At 45.9% G+C, this 13,364-nt stretch overlaps 1 protein-coding gene across 5 annotated transcripts in view; it reads right to left on the bottom strand.

The window, feature by feature from the left end:
• Positions 1 to 17: 17 nt before the first annotated feature.
• The window catches only part of LOC106572251 (nucleolar protein 4-like), a 134,982-nt gene continuing 121,635 nt past the window's right edge, over positions 18 to 13,364 (bottom strand). For 4 of the 5 annotated variants that reach the window (XM_014146288.3, XM_082962030.1, XM_082962032.1 and 1 more), the window contains 6 exons: positions 11,945 to 12,303; positions 10,730 to 10,912; positions 10,339 to 10,527; positions 7,869 to 7,988; positions 5,875 to 6,079; positions 18 to 5,543 (listed from right to left, as the gene is read on the bottom strand). In XM_014146288.3, the coding sequence (XP_014001763.1) occupies positions 5,320 to 5,543; positions 5,875 to 6,079; positions 7,869 to 7,988; positions 10,339 to 10,527; positions 10,730 to 10,912; positions 11,945 to 12,303 (1,280 nt within the window). In that variant the 3' untranslated portion in view covers positions 18 to 5,319. The remainder of the gene's footprint in view (positions 5,544 to 5,874; positions 6,080 to 7,868; positions 7,989 to 10,338; positions 10,528 to 10,729; positions 10,913 to 11,944; positions 12,304 to 13,364) is intronic. The other variant, XM_014146289.3, reaches the window with a different exon arrangement.

Genomic DNA, 13,364 nt, shown 5'->3' with positions numbered 1-13,364 from the left:
ATACAAAAATACATCGGTTTCTGTTTGATAGCACACTGCTTTATTAGTATATTTAGACTTGTGACATACAGCTTGGGAGAAAAAGTCTCATTTTTAAATTTGAAAACATTTTACCTTAGCAGTGACATCACACCGAAGAAAGCTTAATTTGAAACCATTGGTTTTTTCATGAATCAAAGTGATATGTTAGGTAAAATAACCACCCATGCTGTTTCGCATTAAACAAACAGAAATCGTTTTTTTTCTCGTTGTTTTTTCAATCTTTAAGTTGCTTTACATATATATTATCAACACTTTTCTAAAGAATTCAAATATTTAGCCACATGTACTGGAAAAAAGGTATCCACTGTTATATATTTAACACAATAAATATAAAAAAAAGAATACTTATTTTTTATATAATTTATATGGTATCAAAGAGGGAAATGGGCCCTTCAGTAAGACATGTTAAAAAAGTGATGTCCTTTTCCTGAGGTTTTTGTCTGCAGTTTAGTTTTTTCCTCGCTAAATATACTAATAGTCTAGAAAACCCTGCAAAGGGTATGTCAATGGCTTATCATTCACTGTGGAACAAATTCTCATATATTGGTAAAGTAGTCACACCAGTGCTTCAGTTCACTGTGACCCCTGGTTTGTGTGTATCAGGTCAGCTAAGGAGAGGGCATTCCTTAAGCCAAGCACACAGCTCTCCCAACAACCAGTTTCTAAATGTGTGACATTAACCTTATTTCGACACGGTCCCATTTCCCATCAATGTACAAGGTATTAGATTAACAGAGTGGGGAGGAGGAGAGAAATGACCAAATTAAATAAAATGACAAAAAAAATCTGTACATGTAAACATCACACTTCCACTGAGTCCAAACCCAGGAGGAAAATACAGTTTCACATTGGTATTAGGTACAAATCGAAACTGAGAAAAAGACAATCAGCTTCTGGTACAGTAGGTAAAGAGGAAAACCTAAAACAGAACCAAGGAATCTAAAGCACCACCAAATGATTAAATAAAACAGACTATGGTTGGAAAAACCATTTTGATTTGACTGTAGCTGTACACTGCCCTGATAGAAAAATAAACTGTTTTTTTTCTATTGTTTTTTTTTTTGTGTCGAGCTATACATCTGACCAAAGCAGATATATTTTTTAAAGTGTGTATTCATTCACGGTACCCTGACCAGCACCACACCTGCACCTGTCCGAGTGGAACCGTCTCTGTTGGGGGCGTCATTTGTAAAGTCAACGACTTCCAATGTAATCCAATGTCAGCTGGAGCTAAAAACGGTATGATAAAGGGAATCACACCTTTCCCACAGCAAAATACCCCTGCTCGTCACTCAAAACACTTCCCCTCCACTGAAGTGCTGACACTACCGTATAGTATTCCCGGGGGTAGAGATGCATACAGTAGTCTGGGAGTTGGAGTTTCATGAAGGGCATGGTTAAGGGCGTAGACTTGGTCTGTGCTTGGTTGGCACATTCTCTGGCATGTAAAGTCTTGTTGGCCCTAAGCAGGAGAATAATCATGGCTCCAATCAACAACATGTTTGACGCTAGTCACAAGGTCAACAATGCTAATGTTAACAGAGGGCACTCCCTCTGGTCTGAGGTCACGTCACTAAACGTGATGCTGGTCAGGTCGGTTGTTAAACGTGTTGACATCCTTGTTTGGAATGTACAGTATAGGCATACAGAGTTACTTCACTTGAGATGTTGGTTTTTGTACAAAATATTATTTGAAAAGACCACTTACTTGCACTACAAAATATATATAAAATAATAACAAAATGAATAATAAAAATAGAAATCAGATAAAAATGTGTATCGACAGTGGGCCACTATGAGTGCTCCACCGCTCTTGAGGAGTCAGAAGTTTGAGTAAGAATCCTCTGATTATGGCTAAAATACTCTTGTCATCCCCAAGACGCACTGTATACAATAGCTGCACACAGAAATGGAATGGAAATCAAACAATGAGCAAGTTGCACCTTTCCAAGATTGTCTTTGCCTATTTTTACAGTATGTTTTCTTAACGTATGTAGCCGTCTATGAGAAACTACAGCGCAAACCCCAAAGGGTGCAAACAGAGGAGGGAGTAGTATTTAGCAAGAGCCTCTTTACTATATCATCTCATCTCTTACTCCCTTTGTACAGATACATTTAACTGTCCCTTGTCTATATTACAAATCTTCTTCTTCACAAAACCATAAAGCAGATGTTTTGTGGCATGTGACGTTACAATATCCAGCCGTCATTTCTAAAGAGGCTCGATCCATCATCCATCACTCTGTTGACCCGGGGTAATAGGGAAATACATAGGATGACAACACTGGCTCTAGCGTCCGCTCTGTAAGATCATAAACACTTACAGCACTATGTACAGTTTGGCCACAGCACTACGTGTCTGGCAATCATATGAAAACTCAGTGGCAAAAAAGGCAGTTTTAAGATGGAAGTGAATAAGACAGATCCCCTACTAAGTTAGCTCCCTCCACAAAAAAAAATAACCCTGTGATACAGTAATTCCTCTACTATGTTACTGTACTGATACACTGCTGTAGTTGTATGTGCTGAGGTAATTGTAGCCTAAGACCCCAGGGCAGGAGCAGAGTGAGGGATGGATCCCTACAAATGAGGGTGATACTAATAAGAAAACACATTTTGAAGCCCTCACAGCCATGTTGCGAGAGAACACAGTGAGGGGTTTCCTCTTGACTGGTCATTTTGCATATTTCTCGTTTGTGTCGTTTTTACCCACCACGCAGATCTAATCAAGAGCTTGCTCAGAGATAAATAGGACGTCTTGGGAGTCCATTTTCTACTTTCTATCTAGCCATAATATTTCCATAAATTAAATATTTGTACATCAATGTGTACTCATTATGGAGATTGGATTTGACATTGCACATGTGTGCTGGGTGGCTATATCAAGGTGTTGTTCTGTGGTTCAGAGTATGTCACCAGTGAGCACAGTGCTCCGTTCAATGTCAGGCCATGGAGCTAACACACCTACATCAATGGCTTTCAGTACACAAGCCCCCCTCCCCCCACCCAATAGTGGTGGTTGTGATACGTCGTAGCACCCACACTATGGGTTCAGGTAGCCTCTTTTTTCGTTAAACACTATGCTGTCAAGGGCCAGGAATGTGATGATTATCAACTGCATTGCAAATACTCTTCCTCTTTCCTTTAGTAGGACACACCTCGCCAGTGCAAGATGGAGCCCTGAACAAGCAGGGCCTCCGTCACAGATTTATGTTGCTTCAGTGTGCAAAAGGGAGCAAATTACAGTGACACAACAGTCAGCCCCTTCAGGCCTGCCTCTTGAAGAAACATTTTGCATTTTTTTTTTCTCTCACTCATTCTAAAAAGGTACAAACCTCCCAGACTTTGACTGCACATTGCACAGTAAGATAGATAGGCCCAGAGCACCCTTGTGAGTGGCTGCAAGAGGAGCACGTTGATCCCTATATGCCTCCAGAGATTCAAAGTCATGAAGAAAGCAAAAAGGGAAAAGGTCACTGTACAAACAACACAGCCCTATGAAAGAATAAAAAGATCAACCAGAGTGCCTAGTAGCAGAGAGAAACAACTGACTGGGATGGCATGTCGTTTTTAAGTTAGATTTTAGTCTCTGTTATCGGTTTTGAGTAGTTTTAGCTTCTTGTTGTTTGTGTTGGTGTCTTGAGGTGCTCTGGTTGTGCAGGAGGATGGCATCCTGACTTGAGGTTACAGGTCTGTGGCAAAAGTCTGGTACATATAGCAGCAGCGTGGATTAATGGCCATCTCAAAGAGTCAATAGACAAAGACATACGTTATCCCTCCCAGAACCGAGCTGGACTGGGCTCAGGTCAGGGAGGAGAAGGGGGTGGGGGATAGGTATAGGTCCAGAGGAGGGGGATAGGTTCGAGAGAGGAATGCAGAACCGGACACAGAAAAAGACAGGGTATCATCGAGTGATGAGTCGGGACAAACCAAAACCTGGAATTGATGGGAGAGCAATGAGCCACAAGAGGGTTCAAAAAAATGGGGGACTCCAAAAAAAAAATACCAGCTATCGTCGGAGAGGTTCAGTCTCCCACGGAAAATACTACATTGCCCCCAGTCCTTCACTTTACTGATGCTTTTTCATGTTCTCTTCGTGGTGTTTCTAGAATCAAATATGGACTGAGTATTTACAGTACACAAATAACAGGACAAACAATACTTTTTTTTTTTTTTTTTAAATCCGAACTATAGTTACAATATTTACTCTGGAAACTTCTTGAAATGGTTAAGACTTTGCTTCCTGCAGGTCTATGAAAACACTGAACACATCAGGTAGTAACTGGTGAGTGTTGTGTGATGAGTGTTGTGTGACGTCGCCACCCAGTAGGAATGAAGTACTAGAACGGTTGGTTGATAGATCTGAGGTATTTCCATGTGGAATAGATGGCATCTCCATAATGCATAAGTTAAAGTGTTGCTCCCGGGCACATCGAGTTCTTTATTACTCAATGGGGAGGTGAGGTCTGAATCATGGGAAAGTGCTTTAGGACACAGAGTTTATTTACACCGAGCGCAACAAGTTGTCACTTTCTTTCCAGCCTTCTTCAGCCTCTGTTCATCCAAAAAGTGGTTTGAAATGTCTTCTTATAGTCAAACAAACAAATTCAGATCTCAAATCAAAAGTATTTGTCATTAACAAACATTTTGTTACTACTGTTCAGAGAGTCTCGTTTTCATTGTTATTGGGGATGGTGAGCTTGTTGAGGGGATCTGTGATCTGTGTACTATAACACATTGAGCTTACTGGCACACCAAAAGGATCCACTTCTCTTTCTCATACAAGGGGGCGCTGTTCTCTCCTCATCACAGCACAACCCTGCAGTGTTCTCCAGTGCTCCAGCCCCACCACTCTCCCCCACATCACTAGGTAGACTAATTTCCGGCTCTCTCCCTGTCACCTCTCTTCTTTCCACAGAGCTGTGGAAGTGAGGGAGAGCTGTTATGATTGGGAGGGAGCATGTTCCTTTACAGGTGGTTCAAGAGGGGGAGAAACGCTGTTCCCAAGTCGTCGCAGACAGTGCTCTTTCTCTCCACGCACTGATGTTAAAACGATCGGGGGGGGGGGGGGGGGGTTAGACTATTAGTCTAGAGGAAGGTAGCACTGTTGCATGCCTCCCTCCTGGAGACGGGGAGAGTGTACAGGTCAGTGGAGGAGGACGAAACACAGACAGATGGATCTGGTGAGTGGGAGAGTAGTTGGTTAGGGGTCGTGTGGGAGAGTCAGAGAGAGAGAGAGAGGGAGAAGGAGGGAGACGGGGAGGAGGAGTTTCCGGCTCAGTTTTGCTGCAGGATCAGGGTCTCCAGCTCATCGGCCGAGCGGAGCAAGAAGGCGGCCGACTCGCGGTAGCCGGCGATGAGCTGCCGCACGGCCGTGATCTCTGTTGGGCTGAGCTGTGTCGAGGCCCCGCCACCTATGACACCAGCACTCCGCCCGTGACTGTTTGAGCTGGCCGATGAAGAGTTTGACCCCAGGGACTTCATGCTGAGGTCAGTGGGGCCTGGGGAAAGACAACACACACTCAAATGAAGACACATACTGGGGGCATTTTACTATAATTGTAACTATTGAAAATCATAAATATGCATTCTTATCCACTGTAGGAAATATATTTTAGATGAGATCCACCTGTATTTAAAAAATATATATTCTACGTCCAAATATGGGCAAGAATTGGATTTCTCGATACTTTCAATAAGTCTCAGTCTGTTCTAAACTCGCCCAGTGATGCTGCTACAGTACGAGCAACATGCTTCAGGTAAGCTAAGGTATGCTGCTACTCTAAGCTGCCATTCTCTGGCCAAATAAAGAGGCGAAGCATGCTCTCTCACCGTTGCTCTGAGCAGTGGCGGTTGTCAGGGAGACTGGGTGTTGCACGCTAGCTCCCAGACCCCCGTAACCACGGTAACTATTGTTGAGCCCACCGTTGGTGTAGAGCTGGTCCTGGGAGTAGGCCGAGGCGGCCAGGGAGTAGGCAGAGTGGGCCAGGGAGGCCGGCTCGCGAGAACTGGGCTTGTCAAGTGCTATCTGCTCCTCCTGAGGTGGAGACGAGAGAGTTTTCAGTCCCACTTCCATGTATATACAGTGGGGGAAAAAAGTATTTGATCCCCTGCTGATTTTGTACGTTTGCCCACTTACAAAGAAATTATCAGTCTATAATTTTAATGGTAGGTTTATTTGAACAGTGAGAGACAGAATAACAACAAAAAAATCCAGAAAAACGCATGTCAAAAATGTTATAAAATGATTTGTATTTTAATGAGGGAAATAAGTATTTGACCCCTCTGCAAAACATGACTTAGTACTTGGTGGCAAAACCCTTGTTGGCAATCACAGAGGTCAGACGTTTCTTGTAGTTGGCCACCAGGTTTGCACACATCTCAGGAGGGATTTTGTCCCACTCCTCTTTGCAGATCTTCTCCAAGTCATTAAGGTTTCGAGGCTGACGTTTGGCAACTCGAACCTTCAGCTCCCTCCACAGATTTTCTATGGGATTAAGGTCTGGAGACTGGCTAGGCCACTCCAGGACCTTAATGTGCTTCTTCTTGAGCCACTCCTTTGTTGCCTTGGCCATGTGTTTTGGGTCATTGTCATGCTGGAATACCCATCCACGACCCATTTTCAATGCCCTGGCTGAGGGAAGGAGGTTCTCACCCAAGATTTGACAGTACATGGCCCCGTCAAATGATGCAGTGAAGTTGTCCTGTCCCCTTAGCAGAAAAACACCCCCAAAGCATAATGTTTCCACCTCCATGTTTGACGGTGGAGATGGTCTTCTTGGGGTCATACGCAGCATTCCTCCTCCTCCAAACACGGCGAGTTGAGTTGATGCCAAAGAGCTCCATTTTGGTCTCATCTGACCACAACACTTTCACCAGTTGTCCTCTGAATCATTCAGATGTTCATTGGCAAACTTTAGACGGGCATGTATATGTATTCTTGAGCAGGGGGACCTTGCGGGCGCTGCAGGATTTCAGTCCTTCACGGCGTAGTGTGTTACCAATTGTTTTCTTGGTGACTATGGATCCAGCTGCCTTGAGATCATTGACAAGATCCTCCCGTGTAGTTCTGGGCTGATTCCTCACCGTTCTCATGATCATTGCAACCCTACGAGGTGTGATCTTGCATGGAGCCCCAGGACAAGGGATATTGACAGTTATTTTGTGTTTCTTCCATTTGCGAATAATCGCAGCAAATGTTGTCACCTTCTCACCAAGCTGCTTGGCGATGGTCTTGTAGCCCATTCCAGCCTTGTGTAGGTCTACAATCTTGTCCCTGACATCCTTGGAGAGCTCTTTGGTCTTGGCCATGGTGGGGAGTTTGGAATCTGATTGATTGATTGCTTCTGTGGACAGGTGTCTTTTTTACAGGTAACAAGCTGCGGTTAGGAGCACTCCCTTTAAGAGTGTGCTCCTAATCTCAGCTCGTTACCTGTATAAAAGACACCTGGGAGACAGAAATCTTTCTGATTGAGAGGGGGTCAAATACTTATTTCCCTCATTAAAATGCAAATCATTTTATAACATTTTTGACATGCGTTTTTCTGGATTTTTGTTGTTGTTATTCTTTCTCTCACTGTTCAAATAAACCTACCATTAAAATTATAGACTGATAATTTCTTTGTCAGTGGGCAAACATACAAAATCAGCAGGGGATCAAATACTTTTCCCCCCCACTGTAATATACTCAAGGTTAAGAACAGACTTTGCCATTGGCTATTAGAAAACATACACAGTACATCCACCCACCTGAAAAGATACACACCTGTACACACACACCCCGATGTGCACACAGACACACACACACAAACCATCAGAGCACTCACATGTGCCTGGTAGACATCCAAGCGCATCCTCTTGGCAGCCTTGCGTGTCTCGCTCTCGCAGGCGGCTGCCAGGATGTTCTCAGCCATGGCTGAGGTGAGGTGAGGTGGTGTGGGTCGTGTCTAGCAGGGGAGAGACAATCAGCACAAATTCATCCCCACGTCAGAGTACCCACATTGACCACAGGGGGCATATTCAACATTAATAATACAGAAGATATTACACTAATAATATGTTCAGTTGCACCTGCTCATTACACAAAGTTATTCCAACTCCTCTATTTCAGATAGTATCATTCCTAACCAGATACATGAGCATTGAACAGCACTACATTTTCAACAGAATATTTCACTAGGTAAGGAACAAAATGAAAGTATAATATCCTGATCTAATAAACAATGGTGATACAACATTTCTATGGCTCAAACAATGGAATGTATTTTATGTGATGTCCGTTGAGTTTATTCCTGCTTTTACTTCCTGCTTTTCTCCTATGGGTAAATGGTGCATGAATGAAAATGTCCCATTCAGGCCTTTTACCCCCCAAAATAAAAGATGGTCAGTTCCGGTCTGCTTAAGGGGGTGGCTCTCACAATGTATTAGCACCTGGGCCTGATCTGCTTAGTTCATTGACTTTATATGAACCAGAAAGAAAATGTGAGTGGGATGCCTCCATCTCTGCTATGGGTAGACTCGCAATGGTTGCCAATGACTCTGTGGCCACGAACGCCTCCAACTCAATCATCAGTGAAAGGCCTGATTACCAATAACGACTAGACAGCCTACAGGAAGGAGGTGAAGACACCGACGTTGGGCGATTAGGCCTGGCTCGCAGTTGGCGTTCCAATTCATCCCAAAGGTGTTTGATGGGGTTGAGGTCAGGGCTCTGTGCAGGACATTCAAGTTCCTCCACATTGATCTTGACAAACCATTTCTGTCTGGACCTCGCTTCGTGCACAGGCATTGTCATGCTGAAACAGGAACGGGGCTTCCCCAAACTGTTGCCACAAAGCCGGAAGCACAGAATTGTCTAGACTGTCATTGTATACTGTAGCGTTAATATTTCCCATCACTGGAACTAAGGGGCCTAGCCTGAACCATGAAAAACAGCCCCAGTCCATTATTCCTCCTCCACCAAACTTTACAGTTGGCACTATGCATTGAGGCAGGTAGCGTTCTCCTGGCAGATTCCCAGATTCATCCGTCGGACTGCCAGATGGTGAAGTGTGATTCATCACTCCAGAAAACTAGTTTCCACTGCTTCAGAGTCCAATAGCGGGGAACTTTACACCACTCTAGCAGACCTTTGGATTTGAGCATGGTCGTCTTAAGGTTTATGTGCGGCTGCTCGGCCATGGAAACCCATTTCATGAAGTTTCCAACGAACAGTTCTTGTGCTGACATTGCTTTCAGAGGCAGTTTTGAACTCGGTAGTGAGTGTTACAAACGAGGACAGATGATTTCTTTACGCACTACGCGCTTCAGCACTCGGTGGTCCCATTCTGTGAGCTTTTGTGGCCTACCACTTTGCGGCTGAGCCGTTGTTGCTCCTCTATGTTTTCACTTCACAATAACGGCACTTACAGTTGACCGGGGCAGCTCTAGCAGGGGAGAAATTTGACAAACTGACTTGTTGGAAAGGTGGCATTCTATGACGGTGCCACGTTGAAAGTCACTGAGCTCTTCAGTAAGGCCATGCTACTGCCAGTGTTTGTCTATGGAGATTGCATGGCTTTGTGCTCGATTTTCTACACCTGTCAGCAACGAATGTGGCTGAAATAGCCAAATCCACTAATTTGAAGAGGTGTCCACATACTTTTGTATATATAGTGTATTTGTGACCAACAGATGCATATCTGTATTTCCCGTCATGTGAAATCCATAGATTAGGGCCTAATAATTTTTTTTTAATTGATTGACTTCCTTATATGAACTGTAACTCAAATAAAATATTTGAAATTGTTGCATGTTGCGATTATATTTTTGTTCATTATACTTATACTATTATCACTATTGTAAAGTGGTTGTTCCACTGGATATCATAAGGTGAATGCACCAATTTGTAAGTCGCTCTGGATAAGAGCGTCTGCTAAATGACTTAAATGTAAATGTTATACTCCGGACTCCGACATACATCTCTTAATTCCATTCTTTTACTTTTAGATTTATGTGTATTGTTGTGTAATGTTGGATATTACTGCGCTGTTGGAGCTAGGAATACAAGCATTTCGCTACACCCGCAATAACGTCTGCTAAATATGTGTATGCGACCAACAAAATTTGATTTGATAGAGGGGTTATGGATGCGAGAGGGGTGAAAGAGAAAGGGATGAGAGAGTGAGAGGAGAGGGAGTACGGTAGGTGTGGTACGTCTGGACACACTGAATGAGAGAGGAATAAGAAAGACAGAAGTGGAATATGAAAGAGAGTAGGAATAAGAGAAGGATGACGTATGGGAGGCACGGTATGTACCTCCATGCCGCTCTTCTTCATGCGGCGGCAGGATTTGAGGTAGGTGCGGATGCGTTTGCGAGCGCGCTCCTGGAACTCGGGGAACTGGCGGCTGCACGACTCAATGATGGCCTGGATCTTCTCCTTTGGCTGCTTGGAGATGGGCACCATGCGGTCCAGGTTCTCATCCACAAAAAGACGCACAAACATCTGAAAAGAAGAAAAGAAGACTCTTTGTGTGTCTGCTCTGCTAGCTATTTGCTGTTTCCTGTGTTCCTGAGGTGAAGGTCATGAAAAGGTGAGAGGAGCTCTTATATGTGTAGTGTGTGTGTGTGTGTGTGTGTGTGTGTGTGTGTGTGTGTGTGTGTGTGTGTGTTCGGTCATGTCTAGCTGAGGTGAGAGCACCTCTTACGTTAAAGGCCTTTAATCTCTCGGGGTCCACGCCCTCCGTGTCGTTGATCTTGTCATTGTCGTCGTGATCTTCATGGTCATCGTCATCGTCCTCGGCCGCCGCCGCACCTCTGGTCACGGTCAGGTCCTCGGCACACGTCTCCATCTTCAATGAGTCGTAGCTTCCTGAGCTGTACTGAGGAGACTGTCACACACACACACACACACACACACACACACACACACACACACACACACACACACACACACACACACACACACACACACACACACACACACACACACACACACACACACACACACACACACAGAGAACAGGCACATAAATAGAAGGAAGAGATACAAAGCCGGGGTAAGGTTTTCATTCCGTCTGTATGCTCCCTTCACATTGAAAGCAGCCGGCAAAATCTCAACCGTGAGGGACACTGATTACAGTGAGAAAAAGAACTGCTAGCTGTTTTTGTGCTCAAACTTTTCTACTCGTCAGATCCTTCCAATGGCGCTCGTCTGTGACAATGCTGCAAAGAAGATGCCTTCAAGGACAAGGCTGCATTGTCAGAGCATGGTGAAGTGTGTGTCTCATTCAAATAGCCAGAGAGCAGAAAGGAATAACCTTTTTATCCCCAGTCTCCTTTCATACAGGCCCGATGGCACTGTCCTCCACTGACTCCTGTACAGATGTTCACCACAGCTCATCACAAGCACAGCAACACACTACATCCTGTGGCACTGCCACTCTCGCTGCTCTCATGCACATTCTCTTTCTGGTTTCATGTTAAGAATAATGTTTTGGATTCCCGAGCCGAGAATGAACAGGTAATTGCAGTGTGGCGGGATCTCAATGGAAACCTCTCTCAGCTTTGTCCAATGGCCCCGCCAATGAACCTCACCTTCATGTGCTTATACCGCACCCTTCATAGTTCATAGCAAGACAGTGGTCATCTATAACAATGGTCACACTGAGCTTTCAGACTATTACTCACACAGTCCTGGTGGGCTCACTGCTCAACACTGTGTGTAATATATTACCGTCAGACCTACTTTTAGTGTTTACTTAAGTCTGCCTGGAATGCCAGGTGGGCAGGGCTTGCAGTTTTGTGACTATTCTATTGGTTCACTGTACCAGGAAAGTTGCATTGTCTTGTATAAGCTCAATCAAATCTCAGCTAAAGTATTTGAAATAATTTCAAACCCAGGTATGAGCAGAAGGCCTCACCTTGTTGCTGTAGTCCCTGATCGAGTCTCTGTCCAGGCGCAGCTCAGCGGCATGGGGGAGGGGCTTGACAGGGTACTTCCTGCGCAGCTCATCTGGGGGGTCGGGCTGGAAGGGGCCCATCAGGGCAGTCCTGGGCAGCCTGGTCTCACTCAGGTTGACCGGCGCCTGCTGGTCCTCGGACGATGAGGACGAGGAGGTGGTGCTGAAGTCCAGCGGGGCCGGGGGCCCATTGCCGTTTACCACCTCCCTGTAAGGGGGTCCACCCGCTCCCCCCTCCGACCCCGGGGCCGCCCCACCCGCGGACGGAGGTGTCATGGTGTGCATGCCGTTCCCGCTGCCGCTCTCTGAGGATGAGTCTTCTGTGGAAACACACACGGAGGGACACCAGTTAGACTGGTAGAATCACATCACACACAACACAGAGATGGCATTTAGAGATGTAAAACCACATATTTCAGTCAATGAGAGGTTGGGGAAATCAAAAGTGGAGCCTACATCACACCTTGAGTGTGAATCCCACCCTCAGTGTGTCAGTACCATCAATTAGCAGTAGAGCGAGCTGTTGTAGTCAGTAAGAATACACATGGAACACTGTGTTGGTGTGGTGTGGCTCCATTTGTACTCGCAGTCAGCAGAGTGTTACAGCCATGGTGAGGCAGGCAGGCAGAGATGCAGGCAGGCAGAGAGGCAGGCAGGCAGAGAGGCAGGCAGGCAGAGAGGCAGATAGAGAGGCAGACAGGCAGAGAGGCAGGCAAGCCGAGTGGTAGGCAGAGAAGCAGAGAGGCGGACAGGCAGAGAGGCAGACAGAGAGGCAGACAGAGAGGCAGACAGAGAGGCCGACAGGCAGAGAGGCAGGCAGAGAGGCAGACAGAGAGGCAGACAGAGAGGCAGACAGAGAGGCCGACAGGCAGAGAGGCAGACAGAGAGGCAGACAGAGAGACAGAGAGGCCGACAGGCAGAGAGGCAGACAGAGAGGCAGACAGAGAGGCCGACAGGCAGAGAGGCAGACAGAGAGGCAGACAGAGAGGCCGACAGGCAGAGAGGCAGGCAGAGAGGCAGACAGAGAGGCAGACAGAGAGGCAGACAGAGAGGCCGACAGGCAGAGAGGCAGGCAGGCAGAGCGGTAGGCAGAGAAGCAGACAGGCAGAGAGGCAGGCAGAGAGGCGGACAGGCAGAGAGGCAGACAGAGAGGCAGACAGAGAGGCAGACAGAGAGGCAGACAGGCAGAGAGGCAGACAGGCAGAGAGGCCAGCAGGCAGAGAGGCAGACAGGCAGAAAGACAGACAGAGAGGCAGACAGAGAGGCAGACAGGCAAAGAGGCAAGCAGAGAGGGACGTGTGGTGCTGTGCTCTGTTAGTTAATTAAAGCCATCCGAGCTGGACTGGGGCCAGGTAGGCAGCCAGCGATACTTATTCATGAG

The sequence above is a fragment of the Salmo salar genome, chromosome 15 (assembly GCF_965601325.2).
Source record: "Salmo salar chromosome 15, fSalSal1, whole genome shotgun sequence".
NCBI lineage: Eukaryota > Metazoa > Chordata > Actinopteri > Salmoniformes > Salmonidae > Salmo > Salmo salar.
This window is presented reverse-complemented; position numbering and strand designations above follow the sequence as displayed.